This window comes from Ipomoea nil, unplaced genomic scaffold, assembly GCF_001879475.1.
Source record: "Ipomoea nil cultivar Tokyo-kokei standard unplaced genomic scaffold, Asagao_1.1 scaffold1932, whole genome shotgun sequence".
NCBI classification, from domain to species: Eukaryota; Viridiplantae; Streptophyta; class Magnoliopsida; order Solanales; family Convolvulaceae; genus Ipomoea; species Ipomoea nil.
This window is the reverse complement of record NW_017618360.1, coordinates 2974662-2992764: the sequence shown is the minus strand read 5'-3', so window position 1 is coordinate 2992764 and position 18103 is coordinate 2974662. Positions and strand designations below refer to the sequence as shown.

At 39.1% G+C, this 18103-nt stretch overlaps 2 protein-coding genes across 3 annotated transcripts; both read left to right on the top strand.

Moving 5' to 3' along the window:
* Window positions 1–3673, top strand: LOC109146576 (glutamate dehydrogenase A). Of its 2 annotated transcripts, none has more exons than XM_019294252.1 (9): window positions 1–399; window positions 865–978; window positions 1800–2021; window positions 2116–2190; window positions 2296–2412; window positions 2508–2758; window positions 2874–2949; window positions 3023–3109; window positions 3302–3673. In XM_019294252.1, exons 1-9 carry the CDS (start codon window positions 292–294, stop codon window positions 3485–3487), a joined length of 1236 nt encoding a protein of 411 aa, XP_019149797.1. In that variant the 5' UTR covers window positions 1–291; the 3' UTR covers window positions 3488–3673. The 2 variants fall into 2 exon arrangements, with proteins under 2 accessions (XP_019149797.1, XP_019149798.1); XM_019294253.1 differs by lacking the exon at window positions 3302–3673 and adding an exon at window positions 3190–3258 and having other exon boundaries at window positions 3023–3139.
* Window positions 3674–3710: 37 nt separating this feature from the next.
* Window positions 3711–5245, top strand: LOC109146577 (light-harvesting complex-like protein 3 isotype 1, chloroplastic). Its single transcript, XM_019294254.1, has 3 exons — window positions 3711–4245; window positions 4485–4622; window positions 4752–5245. The coding sequence occupies exons 1-3, from the start codon at window positions 3735–3737 to the stop codon at window positions 5009–5011; spliced, it is 909 nt and encodes a 302-aa protein (XP_019149799.1). The 5' UTR covers window positions 3711–3734; the 3' UTR covers window positions 5012–5245.
* Window positions 5246–18103: the final 12858 nt, after the last annotated feature.

Sequence of the window (18103 nt, the reverse complement as noted above, 5' to 3'; positions counted from 1 at the left end):
ATTGTCTACGACAAGAAATTATCCACCAGTCGCCGCGTACCTATATCCGCCGACGCCTTAAAGACCAAATTCAGATTGTTGAAATCTAACTCTGTCACTGCCCCGTCAGACCTAACATATTTTACAATCTTTGCTTCTTTATTTCTCCATATATATATAACATTGCTTGTCTGCAATTCATAGATCACAGTTGCTTGTTGTATCGTCCTGTTTCCTTGGAGGCTGGGACTATTTTGATCTGCTGTTTTTGTCTTTCCCTTTTCGTTAATTTTCCTCGGAGATTTGCCTGCCATGAACGCCCTTGCAGCCACCACCCGTAACTTTCGCCAGGCGGCCCGCATTCTTGGTCTGGACTCCAAGATCGAGAAGAGTCTCCTCATCCCCTTCAGAGAAATTAAGGTAACATGTTTCGGATTATTGTACTGTGTGATTGGTTTTGCGTGTTTGTTTTGGATACTTTAATCAATTCGATTGAGCTTTTGGGTATTGGGTATTGAGTATCGAGTGCCTTTTTATTGGGAAAAGCTCGAAAAGTAATGATTTTTTTTTTTTTTGTCTGAATCTGTTCATCGAACCCAAAGGGGAAATTAGGAAAAGTTGAGATCTTTTGATTATATTAAGGCCTCTTTTAACGTTTTTTATTGCTTGTACACAAAAATTCCCTCACCCCTAGCCCCACACCAATAATACTAAATCACTATGATTCAGCAAGTCATTATCTGGAAGGACCAGTGCCCGTGTGCCTATAGTGCAGGGCCACAATCTACTGTCCAGGAACCAATGATTTTTTTTTTTTTTTTTTTTTTTTTTTTATTGATGGTTTAGCAATAGAGACAAAGTCTGATAATGATGGTGTTTGATCAGGTGGAGTGCACAATTCCAAAGGATGATGGAACTCTGGTGTCCTTTGTTGGATTTAGAGTGCAGCATGATAATGCTCGTGGGCCCATGAAAGGAGGAATCAGATACCATCCTGAGGTGATTGTTCTTGATTTAGTTATTCTATTCCAATTTTTAAAGTTTTTTTTTTTTTTTTTTAAATTAATATATTTATGATGATTTGTTTGTTTCTTGATTTTAATATTTGAATTTGGTGAGGGGTTCATGTTTTATATTCCAAGATTTGCCCCTTGTTTCAGTATACTATTACTATACCCAGAAATTTGAAGTGAATCTGCATTCTCATCATACACTCATGGACTTTGCTGTCATCTAGAATATACTATTTAGTCCATTAACTGTCTCCTTAGTATAGTTCTGAGGACTTGATGCTGTGTTACCTACTGAATCGATACTCTACACTAGTCATTTTAAAAGAATTTGTTTCTGCGTTCTTTGGATCGTAATCTAGATTATATGCCTTGCAGCTAAACAAACCACTGCATCTTCTGCTATATGTTTTGGATGATTTTTGTTGGATTTAGGTTCACGAGAATGTTGAAAAGTCTTCAATTTGTCCAAGTTTTGCAATAGTAATTAATCGCAGATCAATAGACTATTATGAATTGATTAATTGGAATTGCTCAATAGTTTTGTGTAAATTTTATGGGTTTTGAAAGGATTACGTGAACAATTGATTTTATTATCATCCAAACTTGGTTAGTGTTCAGTGAAATCATTGGTGTTCTTAGTTAATACATTCTAATATTTGCTTAGTTTATGTACCAATGCTGCTTTTAAGGTTTTTCAGATCTTGTCAAATATTGTGTCCGTGCTTCTGCTTCCTATCGTTGTTTATTTAGTTATGAATTATGATATGTAACTGGTATGCTGAGATGTCTTCTCTTCACGTATAAAAGGTTGACCCCGATGAGGTAAATGCCCTTGCTCAACTGATGACCTGGAAGAGTGCGGTGGCAGATATTCCATATGGTGGAGCTAAGGGTGGGATTGGATGTAATCCTAAGGATTTAAGTAAGAGTGAGTTGGAGCGCCTTACGCGTGTCTTCACCCAGAAGATTCATGATCTTATTGGCGTTAATACTGATGTGCCGGCTCCTGATATGGGCACTAATTCCCAGGTCGTTTGTCCTTCACAATACGTTCTTTCTATAAATTTTGCCAATTTCATCCAGTGGCTAAAATGTTAATTTATACGTTGCTTTCAATCAACAGACTATGGCTTGGATTCTGGATGAGTATTCGAAGTTTCATGGACACTCACCTGCTATTGTTACAGGAAAACCAATTGTAAGTTCTTTTGAACGTTCTGTTATATTGTAGTATAAGCATTTAAAGAACAAATTTATACAATATTAGAATGAATTGCTTATCTAAAATTCGATTTGTGGTTAGGATCTCGGGGGCTCCTTAGGTCGGGAGGCTGCAACTGGGCGGGGTGTGGTTTTTGCCACAGAAGCTTTACTTTCTGAGCATGGAAAAGCGATTAAAGATTTGACCTTTGCCATTCAGGTTGGCTTTTATGAACTTCATGTCTGACATTTTATCATTATTATATTGTTTGTGTACTAACTACGTTTTTGGTTTTTGGTTTTTGAACTCTTTAGGGATTTGGAAACGTGGGATCTTGGGCTGCAAAGCTTATTCACGAGAGAGGTGGTAAGGTAGTTGCAGTTAGTGACATAACTGGAGCGGTCAGAAATCCAAACGGGATTGATATACCTGCTCTGCTCAAGCATAAAGAGACAACGGGGGTAATAACTAATTTCAGCGGTGGGGATGCCATGGATTCAAACGAGTTGCTGACACACGAATGTGATGTTCTTATACCGTGTGCTCTGGGTGGAGTCCTAAACAGGTTCAGACACTAACTCCCCGTTAACCCGATATTATATCATTAACAGAATTTATCGTTTTTCCTACATTTGATACAAACGTTTCTTGTTTCTTGTTTCTTCCGATTCCCTCTTTAGAGAAAATGCTGCAGATGTCAAGGCCAAGTACGTTATCGAAGCTGCTAACCACCCCACTGATCCAGACGCCGATGAGGTATTTTTTTTTCTTCCGAGGTTCAAACTTTTATGCATAAATTTCTTATTCTAAAGCTCGTTATCTGGTGCAGATTTTGTCTAACAAAGGCGTTGTAATTCTCCCGGACATATATGCAAACGCTGGAGGTGTGACTGTGAGTTACTTCGAGTGGGTTCAGGTAATAATGTGCATTCATTTAACCGCTCAAAAGAACATCAATACACTTCCTATCTCGAAATTTAGATCATTTAACAGCTCAAAAGAACATCAATAACTTTTGGCATTTTCTTCGAGTTTTTGGACACTTTTTAAACTGTGAAATTGGCCCGAGGATATTGTAGTTAAAATTTTATTTCGCTTTCCTTTGCAGAACATTCAAGGGTTTATGTGGGACGAGGAGAAGGTTAACATGGAGCTTAAGAAGTACATGTCGAAGGCTTTCCTCAACATTAAGAGCATGTGCCAGTCACACAACTGCAATCTACGGATGGGGGCGTTCACGCTCGGGGTGAATCGTGTGGCTCGTGCTAGTGTCTTGAGGGGTTGGGAAGCATAACCCGTTTTCTCGTTTTACTTGACATAGTACCTTATCATATATAGTCGAAACTGGCTGTGAAAAAGCCGATATCTCTTTTATTTTTCATGAATTGTGATTTGTTTTCACTGATCAATTGGAGTATACTACACAAACAAGACTTTCATTTTCATTTCGAATAATTAATAGAAAGGTGACATTTTTCCAGATTCTTGAAGTCCATCATTTTACTGTCTCTTTTAGTTTCTGTGCATTTTAGTATGGAGTAATGTTTTTCTGCAGTAAAACAGTATGGGCTGCCATGTCTGTTCTTCTGAAAAAGAACGAAAACGATAAGATTATTTATCCCAAAGTATGGGCTTCTTTGCTATTGCATAAAGAAGAAGAAAGACTGCAAAAAATATCCATAGATTTTTTTGCAGCCATGTCGTCTCTAGGAATTCCAGCTTCTGTGCAGAGAGCCTCGAGCTCTTATCATGGCAGTAAGAAGCAATGGCGTAAAGTTCACGCCAAATCTCTGCAATCTTCCGGGACAAAGCAGGCAGCAAGCCATGTCGTGACTACTTCAGATGTCGAGGGCCACCATAACGAGCTGAATGTGGTTGAAGTGAAAGAGAAGTCCGGTTTGCTGAACGAAGATGAGAGCCAAGGACATGGTGGAGGCCCGGTGTCTCGTTCCTCTCCGAGATTTTCAGACGAGCGGTGGAGAAATGGTACTTGGGACCTGAACATGTTTGTAAAGAATGGAAGAATGGATTGGGATGCAGTCATTGTTGCAGGTATTTATCATCCCTGTGTGTTTATGATTATCGCCCACTGTTGCAAAAATTGCACCTAGGCGCCCGCCTAGGCGCTCTAGGTGCCTGCCTAGGCGTTCTAGGCGCCCTAGGCGGTCCTCAGGCGCCTAGAGGGCGTCTAGCGATTTTTTCAACATTGTTATCACCTTATCGGTTGTTTAAAAAATTTACGATAATTTGGTCGTAGCGCAAAAATCTCAAAGCGTTTATCGCGTTTACAGAAGCGAGAAGGCGAAAACATCTTGAATTGTTCCCGGAAGCATCTACAAACCAGGAACCAGTTCTCTTCAGAAGCTCCATCGTTCCATGGTGGGCATGGATCAAGCACTCTCACCTCCCAGAAGCCGAGCTGCTAAACGGTAAAAAAAACTCGAACCCCCTTTATAATCTATGAAATATAAACGTATCAGGTTATCAACTCCCGTCTTTTAGTTGAGACAGAACTATAATTTATAGTCATTAGCGAAACTGTTGATTCTTGAATGCAGGCAGGGCTGCAATGCTGGGATTTTTCATGTCCTATATCGTGGACGCTCTGACAGGGCTCGATGTCGTTGGCCAAGCCGGGAATTTCCTGTGCAAGGCTGCGCTTTTCGCGACAGTCGGGGGCGTGATGCTGTTCAGGAAACGACAGGATTTGGATAACCTGCGAGATCTGGTGGACGAGGCAACGTTTTATGACAGGCAATGGCAAGCATCATGGAAAGATCAGAACCATGCTGATGGTTCAGGGCAACGTGGGAAGTAGTAATCTTCATGGATTTCTGCTAAAGCAGACATGATTTCTCTCATCGTTGCAGATGAAATGAACTCTTGCACTATCATAAGATGTTGGATCTTATTTTAGTCAGAGCATAATTCAGTGAATGAAAGAGGAAAAACACAACTTTTTGTGTGATATTTTACTCGAGAGAGTGTTTTGTCACTCTTGAAGTTTACCTGATATGAATAAGATTAGTTTCTTGTGCGGTCCTAGTTGATTGATTGGCCGAGAAAACATATTGTCAAACAAAAAAAAAAAAAAAAGATTTTTCTTGTTATTCTATGGACTTGGGCCCACCTTGCAAGGTAGATCTGAATTTAAAATATATAATTTGAATTGTGAACATTTAGTTTGTAAAATTATGAATATTTAGTATGTAAATTGTGTACTTTTGAACTCAGAACTACCTTGTAAAGTGGACTCGAGTTCACAGAATAATTTGCCAGTTGAAATAAGGTTGGTCTATCACAATCGTTATGCCATGGAACCGTGTTCACCATTCATGGTGAACACGGTTCCAACGGTGTTAGTACACTGTTATCTTCTTTTTTTTCTTAATTAATTGCGTGATTTTTCTTCTTTATTTTCACATTTTGCGGTTTCACTTTAATTTGAGGTGAGCAATGATTTCGGATATTCATAAATTATGAATTCATGCCTGCACATTCACTTTAGAACCATGCCTACACATTCCCGTCCGAAATCACGAACATTCATAAATTATGAATCCATGCCTGCACATTCACTTTGGAACCATGAGATTATGAATTTTCTGTTATAAGATTATGAATTTTCAGTTATGAGATTATGAATTTTCTGTTATGAGATTATGAATTTTCTGTTATGAGATTATGAATCTACATTACATTCATAATCTCATAACAGAAAATTCATAATTTGATCAAACGCGCGCCGTTAATTTCACATCCGCGAAATTATTTTTTTTTGCGTAAAAACAACGTCGTTTGGACTTGTGTTCACCGTGAACGTTTCCAGGACATAATTTGAGGGTCTAACATGACCCAACTCAAGGCTATAGTAGGAGAAAGGCCCAAAAAATAAAACCCAGCTAGATAAGGCCCACTTGTAGTAATCCAATCATTATTACATTATTTTAACATATAAAATACATTAATGCTAAACACGTATAAATATGTCTTTTATTAATGATATGAGAGGGAAGGAGAAGAGAGAAGACTCAAAGTGATTAGTGAATTTATGATCGAATAATATATCTTCTGCAATCTACCAATTGGAGGTCACTCTGAATTCATCTAAACTCGTCAAAAAAAATTATTTATTTTTATTATTTTCTTAATTTCTTTCACATAAAATAAAAATAAATAACAAATTTTTACTACCTCCTTTATTAACTTCAAACATTTAATTAGCTGCAAAACAAGTCCTTTTCTCTCTCTCTCAATCTGTGTCTCCCTAGTCCGATCCGTTTGATACGTAAACACAAACCACACTTCTCTCAATTTCTCACCTTTATCAAATTTATTAAAATTAAAAAAATTAATTCATTGTAATATAATGTCATCAGTTGGACTCTTATATGTGTATAAGTGTATTATATTAAAGAATTCTTTCTTGAGTAAGAGTTGAACTTTACGGGTGTAACTCTTACAGAATTCGAATAAGTTACACGGTAATAAAGATACCAAATGTCATATATATGCAAAAAAACAAAAACAAGTATCTCTCTTTCAATCCAATGTATACATCTACTTTAGTACGAGAATTCTCGTTCCACAAATTTTTTTTAGTGGGATTTACCTCTCATGTGTGGTTCGTAAGCTATTTCACAGGAGTGAAGTTATCCAATATACACGCTCAAATAGTTATTGCGAGTTTTCCTGATCCCTCTCTCTTTCTCACACACAAACAAACACCCCACAATGCATCAAAAGGAGTGACCGAATATGTGTTGCATGATTTTTGTACATAAATATATGAGTTTTATACTTTCTAAAACACTTTTAGTTGAGTTTGTTGCATAGATTTTTTTTTATTTTTTTTTTGTGTGGAATATTATTAAGATTCTGTATATACATCTCTTCATCATCAAGAATTAATGAATAATAATATCATTTCCATAACTATTGTTTTGTTCTCATCAATATGACATTTATGCTACTCGAATATTATTAATCTCTATAGGACTATATTTTAATACTGAAAAGTATAAATGAAAGTTGTTAGAGATCTGATGATATGTCTCTTTCTGATTATAATTTTAAGAATTGTAAGAACAAATCAACGATCAGAGCTCTTTGACAATGATGATATTATGATAACGAGAGGGAAAGAATTGTTTGATTTATTTATAACGTAATTATTTTCAAATCTAGACTTAGTCTTAACTTGTATAGAGATAGAGGAGTGTATAATTTGGTATAAATTTATTTAACCCACTGAATTAATAAATTCGATCAGTTAATCATTTTTAATTTAATTTTAACGAAATTATATTAGTCAATTTAGTTTCAATGTGTTAGTTAACTGAATTAATCGAATGGTTAATTGAATTGTGCATGTTATAATTTTTATTATAATTATGTGTCATACTTAGACTAAGATTTTAATTTTTTTAGCATTTATATATTGATGAAATGATTATTTTGTATTGTGAAAGGATTGAAAATTTTCATTTATAAACTTATATTTTATTAAAATATTTCAATTAACGGACCAATTAACTGAAAGAAAATTGGTTCGATTGTTAGAAATATAAATTTTAGTTTAATTAGTTAATGGTTAAAACATTTGGTAATTTTTTTTTTTAATTGCTCAACTCATTTTATAGTGTCCTTATTCCCATGGGATTATGGATTTAGTCTTTGAATGTCAAGAAAAGATCAACTTATTTTATAGTACGTATTGTCATTGTACCCAACTTCTCATGGAATCGAAAACTTAGTCCAAACAAATAGAGAGTGAGAACATGTCAAGTAAAAATAATATTTGTTACTGCGAAATCATGTGGACTTAGCTCTAATTAACATGCAAATGTAAAGTAAAAATCAACTCATTTTATAATGTTGTCATTAATCGTCTCGTGAAGTCGAACGAAGACTACTAAGTCGTCATATCATCTAGAAAGAACATGTCAAGTAAAAATCAACTTATGTATTATTGTCTTTATTACCATAGTGGATGTATGTGGAATAGTGAACTTAGTTTTAGCGTGCAGGGAGAGCATGTTAAAGAAAAAAAGAAAAAAAAAACTAATTTACATTACTATCAATATTCTCGTCGTTGAATATAATCACAAACCTAGTCCTAAAATATGTAGAGAGTGTAAATTAAATTATCATTCACATTCTTCCATGTAATTATTATGGTAATTTATGGTAATCTCTCTCTATATATTTTTATACTTAAGAAGGTGTAATAGTATAATTACACAGATATGATATAATTGCCTAATAATTATTATGATAATTAAGGAATTAACATCACATATATTAGTATAATTTCTTAATAATTATATATTATGTTAAGATTATTAGTACAAAATAGATTATCATTTTACATTCTTCTGTGTAATTATTATGATAATCTCTCTATATGTTTCACAAATATTAGTATAATTGTCTAATAATTATTAGTATATTCACATGTGCGTTGTACGAAATGAATTTGTTATAATATTTTTTAGAATATTTAGATGAATATATAATTATATAAATTATAACAACGAATATTATATAGTGCAATTGATGAAATACGTTGGATCGATTTTATATATATATATATATATATATATATATATATATATATAGATTATCAAAAAATTAATTGTAATAATTAATAAAAAAATCCAACGACCCATGTTTAATTGTAATTATACTATTATTATGGTAATTATTAGCTTAATTAACATAATAATTATTAGCTTAATTACCATAATAATTATTAGATTTTATATAGTAACAATTTAGGAAATAGTTTGGGTGGAAAGTTGCAAAAGTAAAATTTTGTTTTTATTGGTAACGTAGATATAGATTATGATAATTAAGGAATTAATTGCTCATATAATATTAGTATAATTGCCTACTAATTATTATGGTAATATTATGAGTACAAAATAAATTATCATTCCATTTAGTTATTATGGTAATCTATATATATTATTCTCAAAAGGATAAATCCCCAACCCCGGCCCGACAGAACATCTGGGAGTATGTAAATCATGGTAACTCAACTGAACCATAGAGGCTAGACATTTGCTTACAGCGCACAAGGAACCCCCTCACTTTGAGAGGCTAGACCTTTGCTTAGTGGCCCGACAGAGCATCTGGGAGGATGTAAATCATGGTAACTCAATTGAACCACAGAGGCTAGACATTTGCTTACTGCGCACAAGGAACGCCCCTCACTTTGAGAGGTTGCTCCCACACTGCCGCTGATGAGACTCGATCATTCTTTCCAAACTTTACCCCTATGACCAGTTGAGCTGCCCATGCTGGCGATAATCTCTATATATAATTTTATACTTAGGTGTAATAGTATAATTGCAATTCTTAATTCGTTCTTCCATATTTATTTTTGTAATAATATAATGCAACAATCAAATTACAATATCAATTTTTTCAAGATAATTGCTGACAAACAATTTTTATATATATATATATATATATATATATATATATATATATATATAGTTTTTAATTCTATATAAAGTCTTTATAGTCGTGACAGTGGTCCTAAAACATTAATACTAGCTAGTTAATTTAAGTGATGTTGATATAATTCAAATATAGTAATAATAGTACTTTTTTTTGGGTACGACGGAAGCCATTCTACGAGAGCGATTATTTGATCCTGAGGTATGGCGTATTTCGAGCGTCGGCGTAGAGTAACCCACAAAGGCTATCAGGCGCGCTATCAAGCGTAACCATTCCCCAATCCATACCTTGTCCCAGGTTGGCAAATCAATCGGCACATGTGTTACCCCTCGCTCGATGTGAGAGACCCAAATCTTGTTGAACCTGTGGCTCAAATCCAGACAGTCCTTTATAAGAGTGCAAACCGTGTCGTCCAAGGAGTCAGTACCCTTACTACCCTAGTCATAATGGCCACCGCAGCTGCCGAGTCCATTTCGACCCAAAGATTACCCGCCCATTCCCTCGGACTGGACTGTAGACCCTCCCTTAGGCCTCACAATTCAGCTGAGAAGCTATCAGTCTGGCCTACTTTAGTCACAAAGCCCTTCACCCATCTGCCATCTTCGTCTCTAATGAGACCGCCCGCACTCGCTACGCCACTTGTAGCTTTCATAGCACCATCTGTATTCAGCTTCCTTCACCCGGCTTGGGGCGGCGTAATAATAGTACTATGTGTGACTGTTTAGTGTTTAGACTAGCGGATTCAGTAAGGGCGTGTTTGGTTTGCACATGGAATCGGAATCGGAACGGGTATCAAATACTTGGTAATGGTAATGAGTTTTGGTGAAAGTATTTAACATGTTTGGTAATAAGGTGGAATGGGAATGGTTACTAATAGTAGTACTTGAGAATGAATAAGGGAATGAAACTCATATTTTATTTGGGTATGAATTTTTCAATTGATGAGATATTCGAAACCCATAATAGTGTTCTCAAAACCTATCAACCAAAACAATAACAATCACTTTTATACCCATTCCTATGAACAAAACCCATCAATTAAACACACCCTAAATCTTATTGGAATTGTTTCGTTTCACAACCAATCAACGTAACCGCCCTCTTACTAGTCATTAGATTAATTGGTCGTCAATGGCGTTAGAAAGGTTGAGTCGTTTGAATAATATCATATCGATCACCCAAATACGAATGGTACGGTTGTTTTATTCCTCCTAAACCACTAGCAACAGTTTATTCAACTTATTCTAGAATGATGGATTGTTTACCCATCGACTTTTTCCTTTTATATAATAGTATTTTACGTGTGTCTGGATCATGCGCTTATTACCATATTTCGATGGTAAGATATTGTACTCAATCGCCCTCTAAGCTTCTATCCAACAACGTGATCAGATGGATAATACTTTTACATGAAATAGTCAAGTATTATATATTTGATATTCATACAAGGTGAACATTCTTAAATAAGTTTTTTTTTTTTTTTTTTTTTTTTTTTTTTTTTTAATTCGTAGGTTTGAGAGTAATTCATAAAAGAATGTGGGATTTTGCATTTTATAAGTCTAGGAGTAAAGAGATGCAAATATTGAAATTATTGAATTATCCATCTATTGAACACCAAATGGAAGACTAAATTGAGCAAAAAATATAAAAGTTTAGAACTATATTAGGTCAACAAAGTCGTTTAAGAGAAAATGGAGAAAAATCATTATAATCAATGACCATTTTGGATATTAACTCACTAAAAATGGTCATAATCTTAGTCTTGTTGATCCGATAATTATTTTGATAATTATGAGATTCCAGGCCAAGTTAACTTTCTCTATAAGTTACCTATTGACATTTTTTATTTAAATTCGTCAGTTATGAACAAATTATGTTAATTTACTTATTTGTAGTCATTATTATAACTTAAACTGATTTACCAATTAGAATTACAACTGAAACTGATTTACTTTAAAGTCACGATCTAAACTAATTTATTTTATTTTAATTTGTTACTGAGTAAGTTCACAAATAATTAAATTAAAATACTCTAGCAATTGAGTAAAATAAATATATTTAAATAAATGATTCGTAAAGTAGACTTTCAACTAAAAGTCTACTCTAGTCAGACCACGTGACTTGTGGATAAAAACAAATTAAAAAAATTGATGGCCTCAATTTTCTCAAGGACAGCTTAGACTTTTTGAAATATTTGATATTCTCCCTACAAAAGCTGCTCTCTGAATCCTAACCAAAAAATTGCCCTTTTTCATTTTTATTTAAAAACAAGGGGGTCCATCTTTAAGTTTTATTAATTATCAAATCCGAAAATTATTGTTTTTATTTTTAATTTTTTTTTTTTGGTTTTCAAAAAAAGAAATCCAAAAATTATTGTTGTCGTTGTTGTTGTTATTTTTCCAGAAGAGTGACCGAGTGAATAGATCGTAATTCTTATACTTGAAGGTCACAAGTTTAATTTTGACAACATTATCTTTGTTGAACTCATCATGCAAGATTTTCATAGTGCAATTTACCTTTCTTGTTTGGATACATAGCACGTTAATATTCAAGATATACTTATATGCTAAGTAATTTATTTGTAACAGGTTACTTGATGGTAACATGTTAAAATGACTTAATTGCACAATTTCTTCGAGCTCGAGTGTCTAATTGAAACTTTGTATTGTTTAAAAGGTTAATTGTAATTTTCTAATAAATAGTTGAATGACCTATTTGATTTGTATCCTTAAAAGGCTAAAAATAATTTTTTTTTTTTTAAATCCAAATCGATTAAAACACCACACAATAGCAAGACATAACATATAGTACTCTGTAAACAATTGTAAGTACATATAGTGTTACTCAAGTTACGCCAATTAAACTCTAAAATTCTCCTTTAAAAAAAAACACTCTAACAAAATATAGTACTCTGTAAACAATTGTAAGTACATATAGTGTTACTCAAGTTACACCAATTAAACTCTAAAATTCTCCTTTAAAAAAAAAACACTCTAAAATTCTCAAACTTGAAAAAATAATACTCCTTATTATTTTTTACTTGTAAGTTAATTACTCGTTATAGCAAAATATTGTTATTGTATTTTCTAAGTGTAACATTTTTCACCTATATGGATGCCACATGTATTGTATATTTTAATTTTTTTTTTCTTTAGTCAAATTTATTTTAAAATAAAATCAAATGATTCAAGACAATAATGACTACGCATTGTGGTCTGTGGATATATAACTATAAAAGTATAAATGTCTTCATTAGCCAATCATGGTTGTTTGCAATGTAATAATGGACAATAATCAATCAAGGGTGTCTAAGTTGAACAATTATGGTTGTCCATGTAACAACCATGACTACTTTCTAAGTAGATGGGCAACCAAGGCCACCGTTTCATTTAAAAAAAAAAAATAGTTAATCTAAAGAAGAAATTTAAAATAAAAAAATATTTGGTGGACTTTTATTTTATACTCTTAATTTTTACTCTCTCTTACACGTGTTCTTGATGAAGATACTTTTTTGTGATCCTACGATAAAAATAACAAATTCTTGTTTGTCACCTAGGGAGTAGAATTTGGGAGTATGCATAGTAAAACTCTTTAAAATAATGATGCATTTGACTTGATAACTATATTGCTACAAGTTTAGAGTAAGGTTTATTCAGTGCATGTTTAGGGTTCTTTGCCATTTAGGGTTTACTCATTCGGATATAGTTCTTGCGGGTTTCCCTTGTCTCTAAAAACTATATATATATATGATTTACGAAAAATAGCCCGTCTTGTAATTCTAGTTGTCAAAGGTTCACAGGGAGGTAAACCAGCCTATGTTGTTTATAACTGAACATCTCAAATCAAAAATGCTAAAAGACTGTTTTGATGAGGATACGATATATCTGAATGAATAATAATGAGTCTGTACAGGAGTATATATAGTAGTGAATAGTAAACCTATTACAAGACGAAAACTAATAATAATAGGTAACGAACACTAATTACTAATAATAATAGGTAACGAACACTGGTAGGGGATATCCCGACCGACATAGCTTCACCACGATCGAGATGCCTTGGTCCTTTTCTCTTTGTCTTTGCAGGTAGCAGGTCGGGCTCCTTGTGAAGAACCCGGTCGGGGTCCGACCGGGAGTTGCCCGAACGATGATGTCAACCACCGAGCGGTAGCCCTTTGGCGAGAGAGCTGATGGAGGACACGTGGCGGCTCTCTACATCGACAGGCAGGGCACCCGGGAGGATGACACGTGGTGGCTACGTGGAGGACATGCCGAACGGCTGGAATCCTGTCCCCGGCATAGCGGCTATAAATACCCACAGTAGCTACAGTGTAGGGGACTTTTGGGACGATCGATAGGTTGTTGTTAGAGAATCCCGACCGCAGTCAGTCGGTACTCAGAGCAACCAAGTAGATTGTACTTAGGGCCTCTACCGTGATCAATAAAGACATTTACTTGCTTTAATTGGTCTCGAGTTATTTCATATTGCTTACGTATAATTAGCAGTATCATTTTGGCGCCGTCCGTGGGGACCCGGTGCAACAAAGCTACGTCTTGACGAGCACTCGGCCTCTTTGCAACGATGTATCCGTGGGCACACAACAACTTTGCCGACGACCAGGCGGATGCGGCGAGCTCCTCCGACCACTATGCTACCCAACAGCAGGGTCAGACGATGGACCTCAACCTCAACCTCTCACCACCGCATCCATCAAATGCATACCCGGCCGCCAACAGCCGGTGAATTATATACAACCGGGATACCCAACACCCGGTCTGCCATACCAGCAGCAGCCGATGATGTATCCCGCCCAGTATCCGTACCCGGTCCCACCTCCGCCGTATGGGTATTGGCCAGGCCAACCGATGTGCTACACTCCCCCGGTTGGTTATCCACCATATACGCCTGCTTATACAGCTCCAGCCGCCGCCCCTCCAGTACAACCGACCGCACAGGTAGAGCCGCAGCGTCAGTCCGCATCCCGGGCTCGACGCTCGGCTCATTCGCGGTTGGGTCGGGGGTGCTGATGCGATGGAGGCACCAGCTCAGGCCGTCCAAGCGGAGGACCCTGAAGAAGTTGCCCGAGCGGTAGCTTTTGATCGTCTTCGACCGAAGATGCGCCAGCGTTTGGGACCCCAAGACCCGAACCGCGGGCAAGAAGACGTACAGATGCAGGAGGCTAGTCAGGAGGCTTCATCTGGGTATAGCGGGTCGAGATCTCACCGACGGCGACGCGCTCGGGATACAGCCCAAGCCGCTCAAGCCGCCGAGCTCAATGAAACCCGAGGATTGCTCTATAACCTCCAGGCGGAAGTTGCGCAGCTCAGGAATGCGTACCCTGCAACACCCCCGGTCAACCAATCGACCCTGCACCAGACGCCTTTCACAGCAGCGGTAATGGCCCAGCCTTACTCACTCGATTTAAAGGTCTCTGGAGAGAAGAGTTATGACGGACGGGCAGATCCTGAGGCCCACGTGAATGATTTTTTCAGCAACATGATGCTGAAGGGCGTTTCAGACGCCGTGATGTGCAGGGCCTTCTACTCGACCCTCACCGGTCGGGCGGCAGAATGGTTCCGTACCCTGCAACCGGGGTCGATCGATAAATTTGAGACCCTGGCGATCAAATTTGTGAGGAAGTTCATCACTTCCAAAGTGGTGAGGAAGTCCTACATGTATCTCGAGAAGGCCAAGCAATTAGAAGGGGAAAGCTTGACCGATTTCCTCATCAAGTGGAAGGCAGCGGTCGGGGAGGTTGAGCCTATGGACGATGCGACCGCCACCCATATGCTTCACATATCTCTCCGGGCGGGACACTTGTATCAAGACTTCATCCTACACCCCCCGACCAGTTACGAGGAGGCCCTTCGGAGGGTCACAGACTATGCCAACGCCGGCGAGGCGAACGCCGTAAAGCGCTTGCAGGAGGTCGGCTCTTCGTCCCGTAAACCGGCCGGCCGGGCGGAACATCGGTCGGGAGATGACAATCCCTGATCCCGCACCAGGCCTGGCGAGTTTACGGCCTTGAACCGATCCGCAGCGGAGGCCATGCAATACGCCCAGTCCTGCAATCTCATCAAACTCCCCCATCCCGATCGAGACGGCCCTGACAAGAGTAAGCACTGTGCTTACCATCGATGCGCTGGGCATGACACCGAGGAGTGTACCCACTTACGCCAATTGTTGGAAGATCTGCTCAACCTGGGAAAATTGGACAAGTGTGTGGGGAAGAGAGAGGACAACAAGAAGAATACCGATCGGAGGGATCACAGGCGTTCTCATCACCGCTCCGATCGGTCAGGTCAGGACCGAAGAGACGATCGAAGGGACGATCGTCATGATGACCGACGGGACCCTGACCCTCCGTCTGGTAGCCGCCCGTCCGGAAAGCCTACCATCCACGTCATTTTTGGTGGACTGGAAGATGCTTCCCGACCACGGACTAATTGCCCGGTCGCTATAGTGGATTCCCGGGAGACCGGGAAGAGGCAGAAGATGGAACCCATAACCTTCACCCTCGAGGACCAACCTACCAGCAGTGACCACGGCATGGAGGCGCTCGTGGTCACGATTGACGTTAAGGGGACGGACGTCCAAAGGGTTATGGTGGATACGGCAGCAGCGTGAACGTCCTTTACTTAGACGTCTTTGAGAAGCTTGGCCTCGACAGGAAGGAGCTGACTCCGGTCGGTGTACCACTGTCAGGATTTACCGGGGCTCTTATTTACCCCGAGGGAAAGATAACGCTCCCGGTCGAGATCGGCACACCTCCAAAGTCGATCAAAACGGAGCTGGAATTTGTTGTGGTCAACCTCCATTGCGTCCACAACATTATCTTGGGCCGACCCGCCATTATGAAGATCGGTGGGATAATTTCTATGCCCCACCTGTGCATGAAATTCCCCACCCCTAATGGGGTCGGCGTGGTCCGTGGCGATGTCCAATCTGCCCGGAAGTGTTACACCCGAGCGGTCAATAGACGTGACTCCGGTCCATCTTCCCGGGTGAACACCATAGCCAAAGAGGAGGCTAAGGAACGGAAGGAGCAGCCTGAGCCTTCCGAAGAAATAGAAGAAGTTCCCCTGTCCGAGGACCGCCCGGATAGGAAAATCAAGATTGGCCGAGCCCTCACCCCCGAGCTTCGAGCGGAAGTTTTGGCCATACTCCGGGAGTATGCTGATATCTTTGCGTGGGGGCCTGAAGACATGCCCGGGATCGACCGATCGGTCATCTGTCACAAATTGGCCGTCGATCCCTCAGCCAAGCCGGTCGTGCAGAAAACACGACACCTTTCCTCCGATCGCCGCGAATTTATCAGAGAAGAAGTCAAAAAGATGGCGGCGATCGAGCACATCCGGCCGGTGGTCTATCCCGAGTGGGTGGCAAATATCGTTCTTGTTCCTAAGCCCCCAGCATGGAGGATGTGCATCGATTTCACGGACCTCAACAAGGCCTGTCCGCTCGACCCGTATCCTCTACCGAGCATTCACCAGATGGTCGACGAGACGGCCGGGGCCGAATTAATGAGCTTCATGGATGCCTTCAAGGGGTACCATCAGATCATGATGCACCATGAAGACGAGAGCAGGACAGCCTTCGTAACCCCAGACGGACTGTATTGTTACCGAGTGATGCCGTTCGGTCTCCAGAACGCAGGAGCGACCTACCAGAGGATGGTCAACATGCTCTTTGCCGATCTATTGGGCCGAACGATGGAAGCTTACATCGATGACATGCTGGTCAAGAGTCGGGACCGATCCGACCACACTCGGGACCTCCGGGAGTGCTTCCAGATCATGAGAAAGTACCAGTTGCGGCTGAACCCGACCAAGTGCACATTCGCGGTTCAGACCGGCAAGTTCCTCGGCTATATGATGACCAAGAGAGGAATTGAGCCCAACCCGGCCAAAGTAAAAGCGATTCTGGACATGCAACCACCTTCCACCGTTCGGCAAGTCCAGCAATTGACCGGTCGGTTGGCAGCCCTCAGCCGGTTCCTCTCCAAGCTAGCCGAGCGCGCTCTACCTTTCTTCAAGGTATTGCGGAAGGTCAATGGATTCGTCTGGGACGAAGAATGCCGAGCGGCTTTTGATGAGCTGAAGGAATATCTCATGTCACCGATCGTGCTCTCAAAGCCTGAGCTCGGAGAAGAGCTAGACGTGTACCTCGCCGTGTCCGATCGCGCAGTAAGCGCAGTGTTGTGCCGAACCGATCCGGAAGGGGTCCAGCGACCGGTGTACTATGTAAGCCACGCGCTACATGGTCCCGAGCTCCGGTACTCCCGGCTAGAGAAGGTCGTCTACGCTTTATACATTGCCGCGAAGAAATTGGCTCCCTACTTCCAAGGTCGAGCAATTCGCGTGTTGACCGATCAGCCGATCGGGCCAGTTCTCCGAACCGCTTCATCATCCGGCCGCCTAGTAAAGTGGGCGTTAATGTTGAC